At 44.3% G+C, this 27,452-nt stretch overlaps 2 protein-coding genes and 1 non-coding gene across 5 annotated transcripts in view; all 3 read left to right on the top strand.

The window, feature by feature from the left end:
• The first annotated feature begins 1,840 nt into the window (after positions 1 to 1,840).
• On the top strand, positions 1,841 to 5,088 carry RPS13 (ribosomal protein S13). The gene is made up of 6 exons (XM_045825392.1): positions 1,841 to 1,965; positions 2,113 to 2,161; positions 2,344 to 2,422; positions 3,465 to 3,634; positions 4,276 to 4,376; positions 5,015 to 5,088. Exons 1-6 carry the CDS (start codon positions 1,943 to 1,945, stop codon positions 5,046 to 5,048), a joined length of 456 nt encoding a protein of 151 aa, XP_045681348.1. The 5' UTR covers positions 1,841 to 1,942; the 3' UTR covers positions 5,049 to 5,088.
• Positions 4,734 to 4,824, top strand: LOC123810241. The gene has a single exon (XR_006784205.1). It is a non-coding gene; the product is annotated as a small nucleolar RNA SNORD14 (small nucleolar RNA).
• A 15,772-nt stretch (positions 5,089 to 20,860) lies between the features above and the next one.
• Positions 20,861 to 27,452, top strand: part of PLEKHA7 (pleckstrin homology domain containing A7) — a 202,958-nt gene continuing 196,366 nt past the window's right edge. For all 3 annotated transcript variants that reach the window (XM_045825405.1, XM_045825402.1, XM_045825401.1), the window contains exons 1-3: positions 20,861 to 21,177; positions 21,292 to 21,368; positions 21,456 to 21,513. In XM_045825405.1, coding sequence (XP_045681361.1) covers positions 20,957 to 21,177; positions 21,292 to 21,368; positions 21,456 to 21,513 — 356 coding nt within the window. In that variant the 5' untranslated portion in view covers positions 20,861 to 20,956. The remainder of the gene's footprint in view (positions 21,178 to 21,291; positions 21,369 to 21,455; positions 21,514 to 27,452) is intronic.

Below are 27,452 nucleotides of genomic sequence, written 5' to 3'. Positions count from 1 at the left end.
TTATTTATAAAAAATTGTGTATTTATTCTTACATGTTTAAACTTCAGTCATCTTCAAGATACTACTCTCCATTTAATGCAGCTGCACCTATTAAGACATTTTTCCCCAAGTTTTTCAACTCACTGATTTTGACGCCTTTTAGTGCTTCTGTCACTTTTTCCCCTCTTCCTGATTGGCAAAACATTTTTCTCTTTGAGGACTTTTTTCATCTGGGGAAACAAAAGTCCCTTGGGGTGAGATCTGGTGAAGAGGGAGGGTGGGGCATGGGATGGGGGTCATGCCAGTTTTGGTCAGAAACTGCTGAACACTCAGCACAGTGCAGACATGTGCTCTGGTAAATCACCCATCATGAAATGGGCAAACTTGTTAAAAGAGTGTTAAAAAAAAATCACTGAAGCTGATTGCAGCCTCTCATGGTAACGCCAGCTGGTACACTGATAGAGATTCCTAGAACACTGTACCACAAGGACCTGGCCCTCCAGAAGATAATTCTGTTTTTTGGGGGGGTCCTTTAAAGCTCAAAAGAAAGCCAACCCAATTTACAAATGGACAAATGATTGAATAGACATTTCTCCAAAATGGTCAATTACATGCAAAGATGCTTATCCTCATTAGTAATTAGGAAAATACAAATCAAAATTAAAGTAACTAATTCACACCCCTAGGATGGCTAGAATAAAAAGTGTGGGGAAGTAGTTTGGCACCTTCATTAACTGCTGGTGGGAATGTAAAAGTGCAGCTGCCTGTGCACTTTTTCAAAGTGCAGTTCTCAAAAAGGTAAACCAAAGTTTCTCTATGACCCAGCAATGCATGTACTGTGTACGTGTATGTATAATCTCAAGAACTGAAAACAGGTACTCAAAATACTTGTACACACGTTTATAGCATTATTCATAATGGCCGAAAGGTATAAACAACAAACTGAATGTCCATCAACTGATACACAGATCAAATGTGATACATCCATACAATGTAATATTCATGTGATTTTACTAAAAGACAATTGTACACTTTAAAATGGTCAAAATAGCAAATTTTATGTGAGTTTCAACAAAAAATTTAAAAGCCTACACAATTTTTAAAAACCGTTTGTTCACAGAGTCTCCAATTGTGTTAACAGTGACAATATCTTAGATGGTAGAATTATAACGTTATCCCTTTGTCTTTAAAAAGTCAGAAGGTTCTCACCTGGCCTCGGTTGGAGCACCCTCCGTTATTCCAAAAGGTTACAGGTTTATCTCCGCCAAGCACATACATCGCTTGCAGGTCCCATCCTCAGTGGGGCCACAGAAGGCAACCAATAGATGTTTGGTTTTGTTTTTTTTTTTTTTCTCTTTGAAATCAATGAATATATCTTCGAATGGGAAGAAAAGAAAGGAAATGGTAGCGGTGGTGGAGGGAGCGGGGTGGGTGACCATTACCATGAATTACTTCCAATCTGGCACTTATCACCATAGTATGTACCTGAGAATTTATTAACAGCCGGGGATAGCCTTTGAAATATCGAGTGTTAAGATAAAGACGGCCTTGGGTGTTCAAATGAAGAATTGTTCGCCGCTGAACTACGAGCACCCAAATTCCCTAGGGCAGCTGTCTCTGCACCACGCCCAGTCCCAGTCCTAGACTTAAACCTGCACGACTTCGGCGCCGGCACCACTTCAAGAAGCACAGACCCAGCTGGAGGCGGACTAATTTCCCGCTCCGTCCGCGAACCACTCAAAACCGGTGCGCGCTGGGATGTGTAGTGCGAAGGACCGAAGACCGCGGCAATGTGAAATGCATTTGGAGATACGTAGTTGCTCGGACGCCGAGGGCCACGCAGCGTAGCTCCGCCTTTCGCAGGCGAGGAAGCAGGGACGTGTGAGGTCACTTCCTGCGTGCTGGGTGGCTTCCTGCGGCGTTCCAGTTCACGCTCTCTTTTTGCTGTGTGTCCTCCGCCATCATGGGTCGCATGCACGCTCCCGGGTGAGCGCGGGTTTTCCGGGGGGACGGAGGGCTCGGCCGCGGGCGTGGGGGGAAGGGAGCGAGTTGGCGCAGCGGGTGGAGGGGGTGATGTTCTAGAGTGCTGTAGCACAGAGCGCCTCTTCACCCCAAGACTGCTTCTCTTCCCAGGAAGGGCCTGTCCCAGTCGGCTCTGCCCTACCGCCGCAGCGTCCCCACCGTGAGTACCACGCGGGGACCAGGGAGGGAAGGGGAAGCCGACCGTCGCTCCGGGGAAGTGGTGTCGGGAATGGGGGCCATGTGTGCATCATGAGGAGCGCGAATTCGAGGGCGGAGGGGTTGCTGTGCCTCGCCGCCCTCCCAGCTTTGTCGTCTTAAGGCCGCTTTCTTTTGTACAAACAGTGGCTGAAATTGACGTCTGACGACGTGAAGGAGCAGATTTACAAACTGGCCAAGAAGGGCCTGACACCCTCACAAATTGGTGAGTGTTTTTGTCTAATGTAGTCCCTTCCGCCTGCCTTCGTGTAACTTGCTGAAAAGCCAGGGTGAGGGGGGAAGTTGGGGGTTGGTAAATGTGCCTTGGAAACCTTTTACTCTCTGCTGGCTTTGTTGTGGATGACCCAGAGCTAATCTTCATTTTATGGAACTCTGGTTTTCTGAAGACGGCACAATTATTAAAGCGTTGTCTAAAATTTAACAGGTATTTATTTTTCTGTAGATACTCTCCTAAGTGCATGGTTCTAAACACTTCACATAAAATTCGCCTCATTTAATCCTGACAGCAATACTTCAAATAAATGTTAGAAGTTTTCCCCATCTTACAGTTGAGGAAACTGAGGCGTGGTGTGCGTATATAACTAGCCCCAAATCACAAAACAATTAGGTGAAAGGGTTAAAATAGGCTACCCAAGAATGCTTGTCACTTTCCCACAGTTGCATGTGATTTGAACTTCAGCTGTGTGTGACTTTGCAAGTGGCTTCATTCGGCAGATGTTTGCCTGCTATGTGGTTGGGGACCCTGAGATGTGGAAAAAAGAGGCCAAGTATTTGCCCTCCTGCAACTTGTATGGTGGAGGCATCACACAGTAGGAAGTGGGTAGCAGGCTGTCAAGTAGTTAGATGGTGCTATTTTGAGATGTTGAAAAAATAAAGGTATATTAAGTCTTTAGAACAGCTGATGTTCCCACTAAATGTTAGCTGGTTTTAAGGGAACAAATACTTATAGTTGAAATCTTAGGAATAGTTTTGATGCCCTGTAATCTAGCAGGCTTTCTTTGATGATGGTCCTCCGACATTTGCAGTTTCCAGTAGAAGGGCTCTCCTTAGTGTTGGGTAAACCTTCCTTGGATGTCTGAGTGAGCTTTGTGTGAGTGAGTTCTCACGTTGGTTTCTGTGATGTATAAAAGCAGGCCCATTTCACAGATGGGAAACTTGAAAAGTGACCTGATCTTGGAACCTTGACGGCACATGCTCCAGTTTGCCTGTTTGGTTTGGGAATTGATCATATACTATTCCCTTTACAGGTGTGATCCTGAGAGACTCACATGGCGTTGCACAAGTACGTTTTGTGACAGGCAATAAAATCTTGAGAATTCTTAAGTCCAAAGGACTTGCTCCTGATCTGCCTGAAGATCTGTACCATTTAATTAAGAAAGCTGTTGCTGTTCGAAAGCATCTTGAGAGGAACAGAAAGGTAAGAGAACCATTAGAACTGCTTGTACTAACTTATTTCAATAAAATGTACTGCATCAGATTTGAATTACATAAGGCGGTTAAGGGTACAGACTAGTCATGCAAAAGTTGCTTTAAAGTTAAAATTCTAGTTCTGGCTGGGTGGCTTAGTTGTTTGCAGCATCCATTGTTTCATACACCAAAGGGTTTTGGGCTCTCTCCCAGTTTGGGATGCACGAGGGAAACAGCCGATTGGTGTTTCTGTCTCACATCAGTGTGTTTCTCCCCCCACCCCACTCCCTCTCTCCCTCCCTCTCTCAAATCAGTGAACATACCTCCAATGAAGATTTTTTTTTAAAAGTTCTACCGGAAGAGATTGGGGAGAAGAGCTTTTGGTTCCCCTATTTACAGTATAGCCAGTTTTGAAAATGTTGAGGTGTTTATTTGCTGAGTTTTACAAATCATTCCTTCTCAGTCTTGTGGAAGGAAACTTGAAATTTCCTTAAGGGCTTACATAGCCACATGGACTTGAGCTTGTGATTCTATTAAGGGCATTGGTTAACTGTTTTCATTCAAGTGCATGGTGTCTATACATTCCTTTATTGTAAAAATGTTTAGTTGTTTTGAGTGGTTTTCTTGAATTCTGTCTATTTTTATTTTTAGGATAAGGATGCTAAATTTCGTCTGATTCTGATTGAGAGCCGTATTCACCGGTTGGCTCGATACTATAAGACCAAACGAGTCCTCCCTCCCAATTGGAAATAGTAAGTATTGACCTTATTTGTTAACAAGAACAAGAGTTACCCAGATAGTAAATATAGTAAAAGGACTGAGTAATATTTCAGGTCATGGCTGTATGGTCAACTAATTACGCTTTGAACTCTGACATCATAACAGGAATACAGCCATAGATGATACGTAAACAAAAGAGTGTGGCTGTTTTCCATTGAAACTTTATTTGCAAAGACAAGCAAAGGGCCATAATTTGCAAACCCCTGAGTTAGAACATGAACTAAGCCTGTTGAATGCCTTTTTGGATAGTGGGTAAAATTTTACTTGATACCACTGCTCCCAGATGGGATTTTTTTTTTTTTTTTAATCTTTATTTTTGCACCAGTTGCTCACTATGATGATTAATTTCCAAACATTCGCAGTTTCCACTAGAAAGGAGTTTCCTTATGTTGGCCAGTTCTTCCTTGGATGTCTGAGTGAGCGTCATTCATTCGTTGTGCTTGAGCAACAGTGAACCCATTCAGGAACTCAGCAGTTCAGTTTGGTGCATTTTATATATTTGGGGTTATTTTAGCTGTTTGGAAATAATTCCATTACCTGGGAGATAATATAAATGAATATGGAGGACCTGTATTAATCCGGTCTTCTCCCCCTCCCCCTTTCTTTTCAGCGAGTCATCCACAGCCTCTGCCCTGGTTGCGTAAAATGTCTGTACTCGAGCAATAAAATGATTGTTTAACTAGACGCATGTTTTGTATTTCTTTCTCTTTAAAAAAAAAAACTGTGTCAGTGATTTCTATGTGTCGCTCTTTTTTTTGCCATGGAAGTGTCTTAGCAGAATTAAAATTGTGTAATTCCGCAGCATTAAGTAGGATCCAGTATTGTCTGGTTTATAAATTGCATTTAGTCAAGAAGGTCATAACTTCAGGGCTCGAAAAGAACAGGGAAATAGTGACTTAATTGTTTGGATGTCAGGGCAAAAATGTTTCTCGTATTTTTAATGCATTCAGTGTTAAATACTTAGAATCGTGATAAATGTTATCAACAGTGTACAATCAGAAACATATGTGAAAGTGTCTCTGGAGAAGAGCGCTTTTAGTATGGAGGGACCTCAGAAGAAAGTGGTGCCTAATGCCCTACTTGCTGGGGAGGCTTACAGATGAGGAGGAAGGGATTCAGGGGCAGTGAGCAAGCACAGCTCTGTCTGGAGTAGCAGAAACGGGAGGAACTGAGATGAACTCAGGTCCCTGACCCTTGCAACTTTTGGATGAGTGAAGATAAAATTGACTCGATTCCTTTTTTTTTTTTTTTAGATTTTGTTTATTTATTTTTAGAGTGAGGGGAAGGAAAGGAGAAAGAGGAAGAGAAACTTCTGTGTGCGGTTGCCTCTTACATGCCCCCCACTGGGGACATGCCTGCAACCCAGGCATGTGTCCTGACGGGGAATCAAACCAGCGACCTATTGGTTCTCAGGCCAGCACTCAATCCACTGAGCCACATCAGCCAGGGCAGAGTATTTTAACTTTTTTTTTTTAAAGACTTTATTTATTTTTACAGAGGGAAGGGAAGGAGAAAGAGAGAGACATCAATGTGCGGTTGCTGGGGGGAGTATTTTAATTCTTAAAACAACCTAATGAGGTACATGGGTATCTCTGAAGAGGGGCAGTTTAGCCCTGGCTGGCGTAGCTCAGTGGATTGAGCGCGGGCTGTGAACCAAAGTGTTGCAGATTCGATTCCCAGTCAGGGTACATTCCTGGGTTGCAGGCCATGACCCCCAGCAACTGCACATTGATGTTTCTCTGGCCTCTGGCCTCTCTCCCCCTCCCTCCCTTCCCTCTCTAAAAATAAATAAAATCTTAAAAAGGGGGGGGCAGTTTTCTCGAACAACTGGAGTGCATTGTTGGAGGCTGTAAGACCAGTGAATAAGCTGGGTGTCTGGACCACCTCTTTTCTAAGTTTAATAAGCTTTTTACTTAAGCTTTATCCTGAGTAATAGTGTGTAGTCCTTGTTTTCAAGAGACAGCATCATAACCAGCATTGATTTGTTGGCAGGGCGGGTATGGGGCATGTGTAGATACTCAAGTCACTTACCTCGTTCTTCAGGGCTCTGTATGTGCCTACCCAGCATTATGTGCTCTATGCCAGGTGTGCAGACTGATTCAGTCCCTTTCCTAAGGGGCTCACAAATACAGAAAACAGGTGAGGAAACCACTTCAGTGTTTTACCCATTTCTTAATTAGTGTCAGAAATAAGTTTTCATCTCTTGTGCTTTTGTGTTCATGTCTTAAAAGTGGGTAACCATCACAAAGGAATAAACTTATGTTATAGTAAGGCAAGTATCGCCAAGTAAGAAAGGTAAAATCCTTTACAAATGTGTGATGGTTTGCAGATCCTGGATAGCCAGCAAATGGTGAGTATTGGTGATTCGGGACCAAAAACTAGTGAGTTGTAGGTGGAGCATTTGATGTTTCAAAGGATCTCAAGGTTTTCTTTAAAATAATGAGCACCTATTTTAATTCTTGTCATTGAGTTGACAATTTCTGCAAATACTAGGCTGCATGTTGGAGTTTTAGATGGGAAGGGAGTATGGGGGCGGGAGAGAAACCAATGTGAGAAACATTGGTTGGTTGCTTCTCAACGTCCCCTGACCTGGGACAAAACCTGCAACCCAGGCCTGTGCCCTGACTGGGAATCGAACTGGAGGCCTTTCACTTTGCAGGACAATGCCCAACATAAGCTACAACAGTCAGGGCTGTGAGAAGTTCTTATGTCTTAAAAAAGTAATATACTCAGTACTCAACAATGTAAGGAAATGTGAAAACCTCCTGCAGTCCTTTTGAGTGCAGGCAAAGGAGTCAAACATGGCTTTCAGAAACAGCCTTCCCACTTAGGGGCTGTGTGATTTACGTGATTTAGATTCTCAAGAGTCCAGTATGTGGCAGTTAAATCATTCAAAGGGATCCCTAACGAATTTCGTTAGTGAACATTCTTCCAGATAACCACCTGTTAATATGTTTACAGACACCTGTTTGCATGTGGGTACCATACTACACATATCAGACCATAATCTCTTGTGTCCTAGTTGTGGGGACACAGTATTCCAGAGGTGTCATGTGACAGTTTGCCTTATAGTTATTGTGACAAATTCCTGGAAATGGAACCTGGCATGTTTTATATTTTATGTATTTTGTAAAACTGCCTTTCAAAATCACTGATGAGTACTCAAAAAAGTACATGAGAATGTCGTTTCTTCACACCCTTTCAAATTACTTTTTAAAATGGATTTTTATAGACAGGAAGGGAGAGAGAAACACTGATTGGTTGTTCCACTTATGCATTTGTTGGTTGGTGGGTGGGTGCTCTGACCTGGGACTGAACCCTTCACGTTGTGTCAGGACCAGGCTCCACCGAACGGCTGAGCCCCTGGACACAGCCTGTTCTTTTTAATGTTTACGTCTTAATGAAGAGAGGCAGTGATTCTATTCTGTTTTATTTCTTTCGTTATTGATGAGTGTCTTAATGTTTACTTTTTGTGAATTGTCTATTTATGCCCAGTTTCTATTTTGGAATATCGTTACTCTGAAGCTTTTCTTGTGTGCTATAATTATTTTTCCCAATTTCCATCTTGTTTATTGCTGTTTTTGCTGTAGAAGTTTTAGGAGTTTTATTGATACTGTCCTCAATGATTTTCCTTACTGATTTTTTTTCCCCCATGATCAGTCTAATTACATTTTTAACTTTTTTTCCATGCTTCTCCCTTCTGTTTAATACAGTATGGTCTTCATCTGTATTCCAGACTTAGACACTTATTCTCCCTTTTTTTAAAGGTTTTATTTTGATGCAGACACTGGCCCGCAGTGTCCGTGTCATTATGGATGAAAATAAGACATTCATTTTCCAGTGGATGAAAAGGGACAGCATGACTTTTCTCTCAAGGGTAGCAAAAACCTTGGCCCTTGCTGTGACCAGCCTTTATTGGGTTTCTCAGCACATTACATGATGGTCCTCATTTACTATGCACAGGTTTGCTTGAGGTGGTTACCTTTTACAGAAAACAAAGGAGCCAATGCTGCTAGTCATACCACAGAAGAGGGATATTTGCAAATGGAAAGGGAAAAGTAGTTGGACCAGTTACACTCATCCTTGGAAGGTTTAGCATGGATTTTAGGAAGTCACTTTGCAGTAAATGTCTTCAGTTCAGGGTGAGGGAGATTTTTAGCAAGAGCAAGACTCAAAGCAGCCTAGGCACATTGCAGGCCTGATTCCCCACGGGAGAACCTATCTGTGGGTGTGGGTCCTGTGCATCTCCGAGTGGGAACTGGGCCCACGCCACACAGAACAGTCTCCTACATTATTTATTTATTTTTAGAGAGAGGGGGAGGAAGGAAGAAAAGGAGAGAAACATCAATGTGTGGTTGCCTCTCATGCACCCCCCCCCACTGGGGACCTGGCCCACAATCCAGGCGTGTGCCCTGACTGGGAAACCAGTGACCCTTTGGTTTGTAGGCCGGCACTCAATCAACTGAGCTACACCAGCCAGGGCTTTATTCTCCCTTTTTAAACAAAAGTTTCTATGTCCTTTTTCTTTGTACATCTATTTTGACACAGTTGGAATCAGCATATGGGTCTTATTTGTCCAAATCTATGTATATATGAGCACCTACGACTTGAAGGTTTCCTTCGAGAACTTATTTTCATTTAAAAATCAAGTGACAGGTGTTAATCCTACTGAGTTGCAGTTACACATACATGTGATTTGAAAAGTTGTATTTTACAAGTCTTAACTGAGAACAGCCCCTTTCCTTTTGCAGCCTGAAGCCTAGGGTGACTGATTTCAACTCGGCTATTTCTCTGACATTTCATATGCTTTATTTCTAATTAATGTTCTTTTTTAAAAGAGCAGGTAAAATTCACATAACACAAAATTCACCATTTCCAAGAAATTAAGTGGCATTTAGTATACTCATAATATTGTACAACTACCACCCCTATTACAAAATATTTTCATCACCTCAAAATAAAACCCCATAGTCAGAGCATTTACTCCTCATCTCCCCTCCCCCCACCTCTGGCAAACCACCTATCTGCTTTCTGTTCCTATGGGTTTACTTATCCTGGGTATTTCATACAAATGGAATCACTCAACATGTGACCTTTTATGTCTGGCTTTTGCTTAACATCATGTCTTTGGGGGTCATGGTGTGGCATGTATCAGCACTTCATTTTTGTGACTGAATAATATTCCACTGTAAGTATGTACCATAATTTGCTCATTGCTGCATATTTGGGCTGTTTCCACCTTTTGGTTATTGTGAACAGTGCTGCTGTGCACACTCACACAGGTGTACTTGTTTGAGTCTCTCTTTGCAATTCTTTTGGATATATACTTAGAGGTGGAATCACTCTAAATAATATCCTTGTTCTAGGGTTTCTTGGTTTTTAGTTTATATCTTTTCCCCTGGAATCCTCATAATAACATGTTTATATTTCTGAATATTCTATATATTGTTGATGTAATCCTATACTTAACATTCCTGTAAATATATATTTACATAAATTATGTTAGTAATGACCTTGCTCTTCCATCTACTTGGTGTTCTTTGTTCCATTCTGTAATGCATCCCCAAACTTTGAACCGTAGTTTGCATCTGAGTATCTTCAGTCCAGTTGGCTTCTTTGTTTTTTTCCCCAGGCGATTCCTCTCCCAGGGTGCTCACCCCTCTAGCTCCAGTTCAGATGAGTCACTCCTGAGACCTCCAGTCCTGGGGTCTCCTGTTGATCAACATGGGGCTTCTTTCTGCCTTCAGTGTCGGATTCCCTGTTTCTACATCTCATGTCTTCCTCTTTTCCTGGTTTACTCTTTCCTTTTGGCAGAACATCTAGTAGCTTCCAAAGAAAGGGCTCAATCTTTGGGCCTCCTTTCTTTGTTTACACCAACTCCTAGGTGATTTCATCTAGTCCGTGGCTTTAAACGCTGTTTTTGAGGTGGCTGCTAAAATTCATACCTCCAGCCAAGACCTTCCCTGCATTCCAGCCTTAGATATGCATCTGTCTAATGAACGTCACCACTTAGATCTCTACTAAACACCTGGACTTTATTTCACATTGAACTCCTGAGTTTTGCAGCCCAAGTCTGCTCTCTGTCAGGACATCTTTATCTCAGTAAATGGAAATTTGATTTATCCTCATGCCAAAAACCTGAGTCATCTGTGCTGTTTTCTCTTACACCACATACCTACCTGATCACCAAATTCTCTTGGCTCTACCTTAACGACAACCCAATTCGTCCACGTAGCACCTCTACCACAACCACCCTAGTCCAAGTCCCCTTCTCACACCCTCCCTACTGTAGAAGCCTCTTTTCTCTCCTTGACCCCCACCAGGTCTTTTCCACATCCAGCATCTAAGGTGATTTTTCAAAATGTAAGTCACATGGTATTATTGCATGTGGTCAAAAAATCTTTGGTGGTTCCCATCTCATTTAAAATAAAATCTAAAATCCTTATCTTGCCCTACAAGGGAGCGTCAGTCAGAATCTGGCTGGAAACAGATGAATGTCACACTAAACTGAGAAATCTGGAGTCTTTAAAGAAACTCAAAGGTATGAGCGGTCCCTACCATCAGCTTCCCAGGCAACAGAGCAGGGTGAGGAGTGGGTCTGGAGGCACAAATGGAAAGCACCCACACCAAGGGCCCTGGGACCTGACCTCCAGTTACCTCTGCCTCTTATCTCCTCCCACCCTTGCCAGTCACACGGGCTTGGCTTCACATTCTTCCAAAGCCTTTGCCCTTGTTAATTCCTCTGCCCGGGAGGCTCTTCCCCCAGATATCCACGTGGCTTGCTCCTGCATTTAGGCCTCTGTTCAACTGTAACCTCACCAGAGAAGCCCTTTAAAGAGCACCCTCCCACCCAGCATTCCATCGCTCCAACCCTGCTGTTCTCCTGAGTACTGACTACTACCTCAATTATTATATTGATATTTTCAGACTATGGAGAACCCCCATTAGAGCAGGGACTTTGTTCACTGCTATAGCCCTAATATTTATTTATTTATTTATTCATTCATTCATTTTATTTTATTTATTCACTTTTAGAGAGAGGGGAACAGAGGGAGAAAGAGGGAAAGAAACAATGTGTGGTTGCTTCTCACACACCCCTTACTGGGGACCTGGCCCTCAACCCAGGCATGTGCCATGACTGGGAATCAAAATGGCAACCTTTAGTTCTGGCTGGTGTAGTTCAATGGATTGAGCGTGGGCCTGTAAACCAAAGGGTTGCAGGTTTGATTCCCAGTCAGGACACTTACCTGGGTTGCAGGCCAGGTCCCCAGTAAGGGGTGTGTGAGAGGCAACCACACACTGATGTTTCTTTCCCTCTTTCTCCCTCTGTTCCCCTTTTTCTAAAAGTGAATAAATAAAATCTTAAAGAAAAAGGAAATGGTAACCTTTTTGTTTGCAGGTTGGCAATCAATCCATGGGGCCACACCACCCAGGGCAAGCCCTAATATTTAGAAGAACGTCGGACACATAGTAGGTTCTCAATAAATACTGATTAAGTCAAAGCACATAAAGGATGAAAAAATTTTTGAGATTTTGGAAAAATCTTTTTTTCTACTCTTGTTGAGAATTTGGGAATAGGTTCTAGGTTGGAAATAATTTTTCCTAAAAATATTATCACTGTTTATTTTAAGAACACCCCCCTCCGCCCCTGCCAACCCTCCTGCTGTTGGGAAGTCAGATGTCATTCTGGTTTCTACTCCTTTTGTTTTTAACCTGTTTTTCCCCCTTACTCAATGCTTTTAGGGTTGTCTCTTTATTGCTCAGTGTTTTGAGAGCTGCAGTAATACCTTGGTTTTATCTTTTTCATTTGTTTTGGTACTCAAGCTGTTCCAGTCTCAAAATTGTCTTGAGGTTCTGGGGAATTTTCTTGAATTATTCCTTTAATATTTCTTCCACTGTGTTCTCAGTGTTCTCTTTCTGGAGCTCATCATTTTCACGTTAGACTCTCTGGATTGATACTCTAATTTTTAAAAAATCAACAATTACTGTCCATTTCCTTTCCCACTTTCTGGTAGTTTTCAACTTTATCTTCCAATCTTACTAAGCCTCTCATTTCTGTCTTCATATTTTTAATTTCCAGGAGCCAGTGGCACACCGGTAAATGTACATACACACACATGTGTACATATATGTATATATGTTTTAAAAAAAGATTTTATTTTATTAGAGAGGGGAAGGGAGAAAGAGAGGGAGAGAAACATCAATGTGTGGTTGCCTCTTGCACACCCCCTATGGGGACCTGGCCTGCAACGCAGGCATGTGCCCTAGACTTGGAATCAAACCAGTGACCCTTTGATTCACAGGCCAGTGCTCAGCCACTGAGCCACACCAGCCAGGGCTGTATATATGTTTTATGTTGTTAAATGTATGTTGGTATCTCCATGTAACTCTCCCATGGGGGTGAGAGAAGACAGCTCTGATTTGCAGTGTTTATCTATTTCTGTGGCATGAAACCTCCCGGGAGCGCAGACTACAGGCTACCAGTGGGTGTCACAGTGGAGCCGGGGAGATGCTCAGTGGCAGGCCACCCTATAGTGTTTCCCCTGCACAGGAACAATAAACATGAATGACTTTAAGCCTCTGCGTAATAGGAAGATGGTGTCAGATAATTAGGAAATAGTGAGTTTTGAGTATTTATTACATTTGTTTTGAATATTATTTATTTATTAGTTTGTATAATTTAATTTTTAATAATGTGTGTGCTTAACTGGCTTGCAAGATTCCTGGAAATTTAACAGTTGGCTCCTGTGAGCTCCTGTGAGCCAGATCCAACTCATCACTGCTCAGAGCTCATTTTCATTCCCTGAATTTTCTTTTTTTATAGAAATCTATTGTTTTATTTTTTCTCATCTCTGAATACTTAATGATAATCTTACATTTTTCTACTTTTACACTGCCTGTTTTCTCTGAGATAATTTTTTGTGTTTTATGTTAGCGTCTTTTCTCTAAAGTCCAGTAATCCGTGTGAGGCTCTGAACTGTGATGCTCACTGTATAGTAGGTACAGAACTGTATCTGGATGCAGTTACTCTGTTTCACTACTAGGTGGCATATATTGCCGTCGTTGCTGGTGACGCTAACACTACCATATACATGCAGCTCATGATTTAAAAGTAGTCTCACATTCATGTTCTTTGATTTTTGCACCTTCCTGAAAAGCTAACTCTAGATATTTTGGGAAGGAGATTTGTCATAAATTCATTATTTTTTAAGTTACCTCATTGTAAAGATGGGAAAATTGGCTCAGAAAAGGTAACCTACTTTGAGACTCATACTAAAATCACTAGGATGCCCAGTGTTCCTATCACTGTACCTCAGTGCCTCTTATGAGCTTTTTTTTGCTGTTTTTCTTAAAAATAAAAGTGCAAACAATAATATCCTGTTTTTTTAGACGAGTCAACTTAAAAATTAACAAACATTTTAGCTAATTCCTAATGTATAAAAATATCCATTAGAGAAATCAAAATTTAGCCCTGGCTGGCGTAGCTCAGTGGATTGAGCTCAGGCTGCGGAACCAAAGCATCACAGGTTCGATTCCCAGTCAGGGCACATGCCTAGGTTGCAGGCCATGGCCCCCAGCAACCGCACATTGATGTTTCTCTTTCTCTTTCTTCCTCCCTTCCCTTTCTAAAAATAAATAAATAAAATCTTTTAAAAAAAGAAATAAAAGTAAAAAGAATCTAAATTTAAAATCTCCAGAAATCTAAGTGAATTTAGGCACTGTTCTCTTTGCTATTGGTTCTCTCTAATATTGTCACCTATAAGTAAAAATTAGACTTCTTTTAAAAGAAGCATAGGAGTTGCCTTTCAGCTCTAAGCTGTTCATGGCCATCTCGGCCTCATCTGCCGTGACACTGCTTCTTATATTATTACCTGTTGCTGTGGCTACAAACACAGGGACACATACAACAGAAGCTTCGGAATGACAAACCACCAAGTCAGGATAGGGGTCCACTCCAGGGGGAAGATGAGCAGGATTGAGCAGGGCTACATAGAGGATTTCAGCTGTTTGTAATGTTTATTTATTTGTTTTCCATAAGGTAGGTGATATGTATAAGAAGTTTTTTTTTAATTTTTAAAAAATTATTTATTTTACCTGGCTGGCGTAGCTCAGTGGATTGAGCGCGGGCTGCGAACCAAAGTATCGCAGGTTCGATTCCCAGCCAGGGCACATGCCAGGGTTGCAGGCCACGGCCCCCAGCAACTGCACATTCATGTCTCTCTCTCTCTCTTTCTCCCTCCCTTCCCTCTCTAAAAATGAATAAATAAATCTTAAAAAAAAAGAAAAGAAAACACTCACACATCCATTTAAGTTTTTTAAAAAAGTATTTATTTTAGACAGAGAGAAAGAGAGGGAGAGAAACATTAGTGTGTGGTTGCCTCTAGCATGCCCCTTACTGGGGACCTGGCCCACAACCCAGGCATGTGCCCTGACTGGGAATCGAACTGGCGACCCTTTGGTTTGTAGGCTGGTGCTCAATCCACTGAGGCACACCAGCCAGGGCTACAGGAAGATTTTTGCTATATTTTCTTTCTGTATACCCAACATGCTTTAAAAAGTCTCTGTGAGGTGTAGAATTATGAAAAAGCAGTTAATTCGCTCCAGTTATTTATCGAGCACTTTTGTAACAGGTATTCTACACAGTGGTGAACAGCAATTTATTCATTGCTAATTCATTCAAAACACATTCACTGAGTGCCTGTTATGGGCAGGGTGTATTTTATTTTATTTTATTTTAATTAATTTATTTATTTTATTTTTCTTGAGGAAGGCTTCAGGCATTTCTGTCATCCTTGGGCAGGGGCCACACTAATTTCTACACCGTTCCCATTTTAGTCCACGTATGCTGGAGTGAGCACTAGTTTCCCTTTCACGTAGTGTCCTTGCTGGGCTTTGGTGCCAGGGTAACGCTGGCCTCATCAATTAAGTTTGGGTGTGTCCCCTTCTGTTAAAATTTTTGGGAGAATGGAGAAGGACTGACATTAAATCTTTTTTAAATGTTTGGTAGAATTCACCAGGAAAACCATCTGGGTCCTTGGCTTTTCATTGTTGGGAGATTTTTGATTACTGATTCAATCTCCTTACTTATTTTTGTTTTTTTCAGATTTTTTATTTCCTCATGATTGTCTTAGGAGGTTGTATGTTTCTAGGAATTGATCAGTTTCTTCTAGGTTATCCATTTGTTCTCAGTAGTTTCTTATGATTCTTTGTATTTCTGTGGTATCAGTTGTAATGTCTCCTCTTTCATTCCTCATTTTGTTTATTTGAGGTGTCTCTCTTTTTCTTAGTCTAGCTAAGGGTTCGTTAATTTTGGTTATCTTAAAAAATCAGCTCTTTGTTTCGTTGTTCTTTGCTATTGCTTTTCTGGTCTCTATTTCATTTATTTCTGCTGTGATCTTTGCTATTTCTTTTCTTCTAACTTTGTCTTAATTTGTTGTTTTTTTTTTACTAGTCCCTTCAGGTGTAAAATTAGGCTGTTTATTTGAGCTCTTTATTTGTTCTTAAAAAGTAGGTGTATATCTCTATAAACTTCCCTCTGGAAACTGCTTTTGCTGCATCCCACAGGTTTTTGTTTTCGAGATATTTTTAAATTTCCCTGTTGATTTCTTCTTTGATCCATTAATTGTTCAGAAGTATGTTGTTTAATTGATACACAATTGTGAGTTTTCCAGCTTTCTCCTGTTACTGATTTCTAGTTTCAAACCATTGTGGTTGGAAGTGATACTTCATATGATGTCAGTCTTCTTAAATTTGCTAAGACTTGTCTTGTGACCTATCATATCTTTCCTGGAGAATGTTCCATATGTACTTGAGAAGAATGTGTACTCTGCCACTGCTGAATGGAATGTTCTGTAGATGTCTGTGAGGTTCATTTGGTTTAATGTGGCATTCAAGTTCATTACTTCCTTATTTATTTTCTGTCTGGGCGATGTATCCCTTGTCGAGAGTGTGGTACTGAAGTCCCCTAATAAGACTGCAGTCTATTTCTCTCTTCCAATCTTAGTATTTGCTTAATATAGTTAGATGTTCTGATGTTGGGTGCATGTATATTTATGCACCTTCTTGATGAATTGACCCTTTATCATTACACAATGACTTTCTTGGTCTCTTATTAGCATTTTGGGATTAAGGACCATTTGGTCTCCTATAACCATCCCTTTCTCTGGGTTCCACTTGCATGGGTGTCCTTCTCCATTCCCTCCCTTTGTGCCTGTGTGTGTCCTTACAGTGGGAACGAGGTGCATCGAGCCATTCTATGGCTTCTGACTGGAGAATTTAGCTCTTTAAATTTGAGTCATTATTTTTTATTATTCTATTACAGTTGTCTCAATTTTTCCCTCTTTGCCTTCCTCTGCCCATCCCACCTTCCCTAGAGTAATTATTGATAGGTAAGGACTCACTAATGCATGCTATTGTTTTCTGGCTATTTTAGAGTTCACTTGTTTCTTTCTTCCTCTCTTGCTGCCTTCCTTTGTGAACTGATTTTCCATAGTGGTATTCTTTGATTCCCTTCTCTTTATCTTTTGTGAATCTACTGTGGGTTTTTGTTTTGCGGGTACCAAGAGATTTACATATAACACCTTACAGATATAACAGTGCATTTTATGCTGATAATAATTTACCTTTGATCACATATAAAAACCCTACCCTTTCATCCCCTTCTTTTTTCATTTTTGATGTCACAATTGACCTCTTTTTATATTCATTAATTTGTATTCATTAACAAATTATTGTAGTTATTTTTAATACTCTTGTCCTTTATCTTTTATATTAGAGTTAAGTGGTTTGCACACAATCATATTATATTATTGGAGTATTCTGGATTTGTATAAATAATTACCTTTACCAGCATGTTGTATATTTTATGTTTTCATGTTACTAATTAGCATCCTTTTATTTCAGCTTGAAGAACTCCTTTCAACATTTATTGTAAGGCAGGTCTAGTGGTGATTAACCTCTTCAGCTTTTGTTTTTTTGGGGAAATTTTTTATCTTACTTTCATTTCCAAAGGATAATTTTGCCAGATAGAGCATTCTCAGTTGGCAGTTTTTCTCTTTGAGTATATTTATTTATTTATTTATTTGTTGTTCAATTACAGTTGTCCCAATTTCCCACCCCCCTTGCTCTCTCCTGCACCTCCCCCACAGTCAATCCCCACCCTGTTGTCCTTGTCCATGGGTCCTTCACACATGTTCCTTGACTAGACCCTCCCCCTTGAGCACTTTTACTACATCAACCTGTTCTCTCCTAGCTGTAAGCTTTCTGCTGAAAAAGCTGATGGTCGTTTTACAAGTTCCTATTAAATTATAAGCTTCTTTGCTCTTCCTGCTTTTAAGATTCCCTTGTTGTCTTTGATTTTTGACAGCTTTATTAGACTGTGTCCTAGAGAGGACCTCTTCGGTTTGCTTGGTGCCTTATGAGCTTCATGTACTTTGATATCCAAATCTCTCCCCAGATTTGGGAAGTTCTCAGCTATTGTTACTTTAAATAAGCTGTTTGCCCCCTTCTTTCTCTGGAACTCCAATAATTCACAAATTATTTCTATGGATGGTACTGTACAGATCATGTAGGCTTTCTTTACTCGTTTTCTTTCTTCTCCTCTGACTAGGTAATTTCTGAGTTCTTATCATTTAACTCATATATTCTTTTTTCTGCTTGATTCATTCTGTTGTTGATGCTCTCTATTGCATTTTTTTCCTCCCATTTTATTCATTCTGTTCTTCAGCTTCAGAATCTTCATATTTGATTCTTTTCTATGATTTTTATCTCTTCCTATTAAAAGGTTTTATTTATTTTACTTTTTTTTAATTTTGAGAGAAGAAAAGGGAGGGAGAAAGAGAGGGAGAGAAACATCAATGTGATTGCACACTCCCTAACTGGGGACCTGGCCTGCAACCCAGGCATGTGCACTGACTGGGAGTTGAACCCATGACCTTCTGGTTTGCAGGCCAGTGCTCAATCCACTGGGTTACACCAGCCAGGGTTCTATCCCTTTCTTAAATTTCTCATTTTGTCCATTTATTGTTTTCCTGATTTCATTGAATTGTCTTCCTACATTTCCTTGTAGCTCATTGAGTTTTCTTAAAACAGCTATGTTGAGTCATTTATCAGGTAAATTGCAGATCTCCATGTCTTTGGGATTGCTGACTAATAAGATTATTGTGATCCTTTGGTAGTGTCATGTTTTGTTGATTTTTCATGTTCCTCAAAGTTTTGTGTTGCTGCCTTCACATTTGAAAGAGCACTCACCTCCTGGAGCTAACTACCCTTACTAACTACCTGCCTTCACTAACTCCCCTCCTCAATGTGCCCACACACTTCAGTCCATGGATGGATGCCAGACTGTTCTTGTTGGGGGCGGCACAAACAAGGGATATCTCACCCAGCCATGGGGCTCCCTGTATATTAATAGTAGCAAACCATATGCACAGGTCTCCATCTTACATATCATTTGGTTAGAGATCATTCTGTGACATTTCATAGAAATCTACTGCACATTCTTTTAACTGCTGCATAGCATTCTATTGTGGGGATGACATAATTAACCTATTTTTTAAATTGAAGTATAACTTACATCTAACATTGTATTAATTTCAGGCATATAACATAATGATTCCATGTTTGTATATATCGTGAAATAGCACCACCTCAAGTCCAGTTAACATTCATCACCATACAGACCTGCTCTTTTTTTGATAGACATTTAGGTTGTCTCTAGTTGTAACTATGGACAATGCGGCAGTGAATGCTCTGGTACACAGGCCTTTGTGCTCCTGAGTGGGCTCTAATGCAGGGTAAATTTCTAGTGGTGGGATTGCCAGGTCAAAAGGTATATGCATTTGTAATTCTAATGGCTTTTTACCTAACTACCTTCAAAGAGACAACCATTTCACAGTCCCTCCAACAAAGAACAAGGTGACTTTTCTACACTGGGCATTTTTTTTGCCAATTTGATATCTTAAAAATGGTATCTCAACCTTAATTTTAGTCTACCTTTCTCCTATTACGAAGTGGTTGAGTGTCTTTTCATTTGTTTAAAAGCCACTTGTATTACTTTTTTGTGAACTGTGTGTTCATGGTATTTGTCCATTTAATGTATTATTTTAAATTAATGTTTAACAATGAAGACACTATTTTCCCATTGTCATTTGCTCAAGAATCTCCTCAAAGGTAAGAAGCTCTCTCAGACAGGTGTTCAGGATCCACACCAACTCCCTTTCTCTAACTCACATGGTCTCCTCCCCCAATATCACTGTTCCCAAGGAAGGGCCTTTGTTCCGCCTCCTGAACATCCCATACCCCTCCCACACCCTGCGTTTACTCTCTCATCCTTCTTCCCAGTCAGACTTGACTGTCCTTCAGGGTCTTCCAAATTCTACCTGTCTGGGGCACCTTTCTGAATAACTAATGCCCACGCTGCCTACAGTCTCACTTTAATGTGGGTCTCATCCCACCAGCTGTAGCCTATGTCCCTCAAAGGCGGGGCCTGGTATCTCCCAGAGTCCAGCTTCCCCTCCCTCGGTCCTCAGAGTGCAGGGGTGTCAGTGTGGAGTGTTTCATGCACTCACTCAGCACTTGACTTGTACATGAGTGAGGCACCATTTCAGGCCTGTGGATGCGACAGACCAAGGCCCCTCCTCACCCAGCTGACATCTCAGTGAGTGCAGGGGTCTAACATAAAACAAACAAGGTAATAAAGAAACACACAAATAAGAACCTCAATTAAGTGCACACAGTAATGGAATAGTGAAGGGAGGAGGGAAAGAGTCTCCTTTGGACAGAGGGGACAGGGGAGGGATCCCCCAGGAGCTGAGATGAGAGCAGAGACCTGAATATGAGAATCCTCCAGCCATAGAAAGAACCTTCCAGAGCCCCCACTAGAGGTCCCACCTGGAGGATCTGGTTGAGGCACAGCCCAGTCCTAAGCATCTCTGTCACTTGAAGAGAACTGAAGCAGAGCCTGCGATCCCTGCAACTTTAGGGCTGTATGTGTGGTGTGTGGGGGAGAGGACCTGCACCCTCCTGCTTCGCACGCATTTCAGCTGCAAACTTGGGTGAATGTAATCATGCTTGACCTGGCATTAATAGATGACCTAATACGTGCCAGGGTCCAGTTAGGCACTTTATTCCATTGTTACTTCATTCAATCTACACAACAATCCCGTGTAATATTTATTATTAACTTTATTTTACAAAGGAAGCAACGGAGGCTAGGAATATGGAAGCAACCTGTTTAGGTTTACATGGATAAGAAAGACGTACAGTTCTCGGAGAGAAAAGTTCTGTCGCAGGGATCGGGTGGGGTTTACTGGGGCATTCGGGGGCGCACCCTGTTTCCGGAGTTTGCCCCCAGAGCCCCGACGGCGGCCCTGGCCCCGCCCGAGTCTCCGAGCCTCTGGGGCCAAGGGGCGCGCGGCGGGCTGGGGGCGGGGAAGTCTCGGGGACAAAGGCCGCGGCCACCGCGCTCGGGCAGGCTGGTGCGGCGGTGAACTCCTGCGGACGCCGGGACCTGGTCGCACGCTCGCACCCGAAGGAGCCCGCACAGCGAGCGATGAAGCGCCCTGGGGAGCCGCCCGAGCCCGCTGAGGTCAAGCCCGCCGTCCCGCCGCCTGCACCGCCCCCTCCCCCGCCTCCGCTCCCTCCCTCCCGCCCGGCGGCGCCCGCGGCCGCTCGGGGCTCGACGAACATGGCGGCGGCGGGGATCGGGCGGGACACTTTACCTGAGCACTGGTCCTACGGCGTGTGTCGCGACGGCCGCGTCTTCTTCATCAAGTGCGGCGCGGGAACTCGGGGCCGCGGGCGGGGGCCAGGGGCCGGGCGGCGTGCGGGGCCGGGCGGGGGCCCCCGGGGCGGCGGCGGCGCTAACAGGTGCACCTCTCTCCGCAGTGACCAGCTCCGCTGCACGACCTGGCTGCACCCGCGCACCGGAGAGCCCGTCAACTCCGGCCACATGATCCGCTCAGGTGGGCGCCGGCTGGCGGGGTGGGGCACTCGCGGGGCGCGCCTCGGGGCGGCCAAATTTGACCTTAACTTTTCTCGGGTTTCCGCAGATCTGCCCCGCGGCTGGGAAGAGGGCTTCACGGAGGAGGGCGCCAGCTACTTCATCGAGTGAGTGACCGGGGCGCCGCCGCTCTCGCACCTGTGCTGCGGTGTTCCACCCGGTTCCCGCCGCGCAAATGCGCCCCCTCCTCCCGCAAGGGTCCTGAGCGAGTTGGCGCGCACAGCGCCGGGGCCGCAGATGTGTGGGGTTTTGTCTGCCCGAGTTGTGAGGCGGCCTGCAGGGAGTCGGGGGTGGGAGGCGGAGTGGGGTCCACGTCTCCACTGAGGGACCCGGGAGGGTTCCGGGGTCCGAGACCCGCTCGCTGCGGGGGCTGGGGCCTTCAAACCGCCCTGGACCCGGCTATAGGGTTGGTTTCGGGCGCTGGTGTGAGGGGTCGGACACGCCCCCCGCGTTCGAGGTCTCCGGCTGCGCACAGCCCGGACCGGGATGAGCTGGGGTGGGGAGAGTAGACTAGGAGTTGCGTCCCGGGCTTGGGAATCAGGGGTGGGAAGGGAGAGAATGGGACAAAAGAGACGAAGGAAATTTCGTTCGGGGTGGCCTTTCTCTTCGGCCGTGTTCTCTGGGATGGTAGTGGAGAGTTGGAACCGCACCTCACCCCGCCACTCCATTGCGAGGGCCTGCTGCGGGAGCAATGGGGGTGGGGAGAAGAACCGATTAGCCAATAATATTACTCGAACGCTGAGTGTCTCTGTAACTTGTGCTCAACTGGGGCAATCACACTCCTGCCTCCGCTTAGTCAAGCAGTAACTTTTCTGCAAAAGCCCAGGAGCCTTTCCCCACAAGCCAAGTTATGCTAGACCTGGGTCTGTAGAAATGAAATCGAGGTGCCGTTCAGACGCTAAAACTCTAGTACAGTCTTTACTTTTCCACTCTGGTTATACCTGTGTTGTATGTTTCTCCCTCTGCCTGCTCTCCTGTGAGCTCCATGAGGTCAGAAACTGCTTTTGATCCTTTGCCCCAGTGCCTGGCACAAAGTAGGCACTTGGTAAATGTTTGTTCACTGAATGAATGAGCTAGCTTCAGATCTGTCTGGACTGTGGTCTGGCCAATATTAAATGTAGTTTTGGGGACATTGAGTCAGAAGTCCTTTTTTCATCAACTTGAAAACACTGATAGTAGGCAGTGGAGCAGCATTTTCGAAGCTCAAATAGTCCCATAAAGTCCCAGAGCCTCTCTCCTGGGTTTGGGCTCTTTCAGCATGGTTGAAATCCTGATGGATGAGCCCTGGCCGGGTAGCTGAGTTGGTTCGAGCCTCGTTCTGATAGGCCAGGATTGCAGGTTGGATCCCTCCCCCACATCCAGGTCAGGGCACATACAAGAGTCAACCAATGAATGCATATAAGTGGAACAACAAATCAGTGTTTCCTTTTGTCTCTCTCTCCTTCTCCCTTTCTCTCTTCCTCTAATCAATTTAAAAAAATCCTGATGGATGAGGTTTATAGAAGTGAGCACTAGGACTGTGGTTGTGTAGTGTGAAGTTGGTGTGACTCTCTCTCGCTCACAACTGCATCCATTGATATTTATTGGATAGTTCCAGTGTACCACACATTGCTCTAGGCATTGGGGCTACAGAAGTGAATGGGGCACACAAGGTTATGGTGCTCATGGAGCTTGCAGTCTCTCAGGGGAGGGGAGGGAGCAGAAAATAAGTAAGTAAACAATAATATTAGATGGTGAGTGGTAACTACTATGCAGAAAGATAAAATAAGGTGATGTTGCGTGACCAAGTGGCTTGGTTGGATGGGAGATTAGTGATGGTGTTTCTGAATAGGTAACCTTTACTTTAAGGTAAAATATGAATGACAAAGATCCATCCTTGTGTTGAGGAGGTGGAAAAGCATTTCTGGAAGAGGAAACAGCCAGTGTGGCTGGAATATGATGAACAAGGGAGAAAGTGGCATGAGAAGCCCTTACAGATAGGGGCGAGCTAAATGGTGTAAGGCTTTGCAAGCCAAGGTTCATTCCAAGTCCAGCGAGATGTCATTGGAGAACTTTAAGCAGTGAGAGACAGTTCGACTTGCATTTTTAGAAAGATCACTGTACCTGCTGTAGGGTGGACTATGGGTGGGCACCTGTAGCGGGCAGGTGGCCCTTGCTGTAATCCCACAGGAGTTACTTACTGATGGACTGACCGAAGGTATAGGAGCCCTGGAGGTGGAGAGGAGTGGTTGGGTTCTGGCCTGATGGTTTGGATGCAGTCTGTGAGAGAAAGAGAGGGGACAAGGTGACTCCTAGAGGCTTGAGCCCCTGACTGGATGGTGCTCACATCACTGAGATGGGAGGGCTGGGGAGGCACAGGTTGGGGTGGAGGAAGTGGGAGAACTTGTCTTGCCCTGTAACACTTGAGATGTGAACATGTCAGCTAGTCAGATGTATGCACCTGAAGCTGAGGAAGAGAGAAGATGGAGGAGATGCACTTGGGTATTATAGGTGTTGTTCAAGGCAACAGGATTATTAGATGAAGTCACCCAGGAGGAGGGTGGAGACAGGAAAAAGAAGGTGCCCCACGCCTTGGGACATAGCAGCATTTACAGGCTGGGAAAAGCGTTGGATCCAGCAGAGGAGACTGAGAAGGTCGGAAGAAGCCTCAGAGGATGAGGGCTCCCAGAAGCCTAATGGGCAAAGCCTGGTGCAGTAGGTGGAAGAGAATGTGGAGTGAAGAAATGGAGTCGGCAGTTTGGGGTGACTCTTTCAGACAGTTTGTTACAAGCAGGTTGAGAAATTAGCTGAGAACTGGAGAGGATGTGGGTTTGAGGGAGGGATTGTAGGAGCTTGCAGAGTGCAGTTTGTTGTGATGGGAATGATCCAGTGGGGAGGGAGAAGTGGACGATGCCGGAGAAAGGACAGTTGCTGGAGCAGTGTTTCTGAGAGGTGGGAGGGAAGCGACCCAGGGCGGAAGTCTCATTGGTCGCAGGCAGGAGCAGGGCGCTTCCTCCACTGTCAGCAGGAAGGGCTGCCAGTGCCTGTGCCCATGCAGGGAGCTTGATGGGTTTGGTGAGGGGAGAGGTACCCACCTCTCCTGTTTCCATGAGGTTCTAGGCAAAATCTTGAGCTGAGGGATCTGAGGGGTGTGTAGGATCTTAGGCTTCCTGCCTAAGAGCCTCATAGCCTCCTGCCCTTCGTGTCTTTTTTTCTCTCTTCTGTGGCAGCTCTGTGAGGTCCCTCATGATTACCCTTCAGCAAGCTCTGGTTCCCTACCTATAGGGCCTCGGCCGAGTCCTTCCAGGCAGAGGGGACAGCAGTGTGTGTGACAGTCCCCCTGGGACCCCGTGGCAGGGGACTGTCTTTTCTACCTCCTTCTGTGACAAATTTTGCATTTTTTCATTTTTTATTGTTGGCACTATTACAGATGTCCCCCATTTCCCCCAGCGTTGCCCACCTCCACCCAGCCCCCTGGCCTTCACCACACTGTTGTCTGTGTCCGTGGGCTATTCATATACATGCTCTTCGGCTGTGACAATTTCTTAAAGACTTAAAGATTTGGGAGTAATTATTTTCCTTTTCCCCACTTAAAAAATGCTTTGCTTCAGTCTGCTTTCTTGGATTTACCACGAGCATTTCTGAATTTTCAGGGTTTTTTTGGTGGGGGGAGTTCTCTAGTATGGCTCAGTTCAAGGGACAAAGCATCGGCACAGCTGAGGCTATTTTCCCCAGTGGATCCCCGCCTGGAAAGTTGTGTGAGGTTTTCAGGGGGCACCAGTTGCTCCTGATAGTTAGCAGATGTTTGAATGCTCCCCAGAATCTGTTTCTTGAAGGAGAAAACCTTGAGCTAAGGTAGGTGGATTTCAGTTTTGGTCTCAGCACTTTGTGTCCAACTATGGATTAACTGGGGACGAGATATATGAGGAAGTTACCCTGGTTCTCCCAATTCCAGGTGAGGGGGTGCTGACAATCCCTCTAAGAAGACCTGTGCTCTAAGACTTCGCTACTTTCCCAGGAGTCCCTTGGCCAGGTAGCAGGATGTCATAGTAATTGTGATAATAGTGCTACTAACAGTAGCAGCAATAATAGTAGTTGCCATAATGTAATAGCCTCATCTTTTTCAATTTTATTTTATTTAAGATTTTTATTTATTTAATTTTTGGAGAGAGGAGAAGGGAGAGAGAAAGAGAGGGAGAGAAACATCAATGTGTAAGGGAAACATCAACTGGAGATCTTTTGTTTCACAGGCCAGCACTCAATCCACTGAGCTACCCCCATTAGGGCAAATAACCTCATCTTTTCAAGTCCTTCAAAAACACCAGAAACTGTTTAAAACTATTATGTGATGTAATTCTTACAACAACTTGATGAAGTAGGAACTGTTACTAGTTCCATTCACCTATGTGGAAACGTGTCATAATCTTGGTCATTCCAACAGCAAGGCAGTTAGTTGGCTTTTTCTGGTACCTCTTCATACTTGACCCTTGTAATAGCCTTAGAAGTTGCAGAGTAGGGGCGTCCTGTTCTTCAGATGATGAAACCCAGGTCCATGAAGGTTCAGTGATTTGACGGAAGTGTCCATGCTGGGATTAGAACCACGGGTCTTCAGTCTCTAACGTGGTAACCATGGTAGCAGTGGTGGCTTCAACCCGCACCCCCCTGCCCCCAGTCGCCAGGTCGCCAGTGAGAGCCAGTGTCGATACTTGAAGGAGCTGCGTGCCATGCGGCATTGCTCCAACTCCTCAGGCTGCGCCTGACCCCATCTTGGTTTTTGCGGGGGACCGAGGTGCCTGGGAAGGGCAGCCGCCCTTGGCCTCCTGTGCTGACTGGTGATGGTGCATAACTCTGATTAGTAAGAAATGGAGGATGTTAATTTATTACTTAGTAAAAACAGTTTGGCAGACACAGCCTTTTCACACATGAGACTCAGGAGGGAGAAGTTGTAGAAGAGGCTGCTGGTCATCAGGGTTCATGGGATCCCATGGGTTGGGTTCTCCCTACGGCAGGTTTTAAATAGGTCCTGAGTCGATAAGGAGGGTGAATAGCAGAGAGCAGGGGTCTTGGCTACCCTGCCGGTGCTAGGGTTGCTTCTTGAAGGCAGAACCCTGCTCCGCAAACACCACTCTGAGACTTGTGCCCATCCCGGCACTGGGCACTGAGTAGGCACCTGGTATTTACTGAAGTAGCAGTGTTTCAGGGACTCAAGGAGTTCGGTAGGTGTTGCAGGTCTTGGAAAACTTCGTATTGAAGAGATCAGGGTGTCAGGGAGACCAGGCAAGGTGGAAGAGCGAAGTAGCCAGGAACAGCACCTGTCAAGGCTGGTGCCTGTTCCTCAGGCTTCTTGCATTTAGTTTCTTGCTGGCAAGAACAGCGCACAAAGCAGGAACCCAGCCTCTGACGTCTTAACCTCATGACCTCATGCCCTGTGTCTGGGGACTGGGATGTCTGTTGGCCTTTGGACCCGGCTGCCCTCCCTCCCTGGTTGACAGGTCTTGGTCCTCTGTGACTTGGCTCCAGACAGGAAGCACCTGACTGCACAAGGTCTCACTCTCAGCTTTGGAGCCTTGGAGGGCCATCCATTGTGGGTGCCATTCCCCTGTGGGTGCACATCCCCCCCCAAATGAGGGCCGTGAGGCTCTTGGGAAAGATGTTTCTGAGGGCTGGAGTAAGGCTGACTTTCCACTCCGCTCCACAGCCCCTGGGACCCAAGCAAGTCCTTGGGGCAGACCTGGCTATAGCATCTGCAGGGCCCAGTGCCGAGTGAAGGTGCAGGACCACTTGTCCAAAGAGCCAAGAACATAAAGGTGTTAAAATAGAAAACTTCTGCCTTTCTTCTTCAGTCTTTCCCTCTACTTGTCATGGTGTTTTATTTGCTATTTAATGTCATTCTGAGTAAAAATAAATGGATTGTTAGCATAAATCTTATGGTTCATCTCTATATTGTGGAATATAACATTTAAATGCAAATATCAGGGCATTGGCCTCGTAGGGTGAATCACCACACCACCAAGCACCACTCTGAGATGCCACAGCGCAGGAGTGCCGGTGCTCGAGTCCCCTGGGA

The sequence above is a fragment of the Phyllostomus hastatus genome, unplaced genomic scaffold (genome assembly GCF_019186645.2).
Source record: "Phyllostomus hastatus isolate PE091 unplaced genomic scaffold, TTU_PhHast_1.1 phas_scaffold_585, whole genome shotgun sequence".
NCBI classification, from domain to species: domain Eukaryota; kingdom Metazoa; phylum Chordata; class Mammalia; order Chiroptera; family Phyllostomidae; genus Phyllostomus; species Phyllostomus hastatus.
Note: the sequence above shows the minus strand (reverse complement) of the source record. Positions and strands in the feature narration are given on the sequence as shown.

Coding starts and splice junctions, on each gene's coding strand:
- RPS13 (XM_045825392.1), top strand. CDS start 1,943: ATGGGTCGCATGCACGCTCCCGG. Junction 2,162..2,343: donor ACCGCCGCAGCGTCCCCACC/GTGAGTACCACG, acceptor TTGTACAAACAG/TGGCTGAAATTGACGTCTGA. Junction 3,635..4,275: donor ATCTTGAGAGGAACAGAAAG/GTAAGAGAACCA, acceptor TTTTATTTTTAG/GATAAGGATGCTAAATTTCG.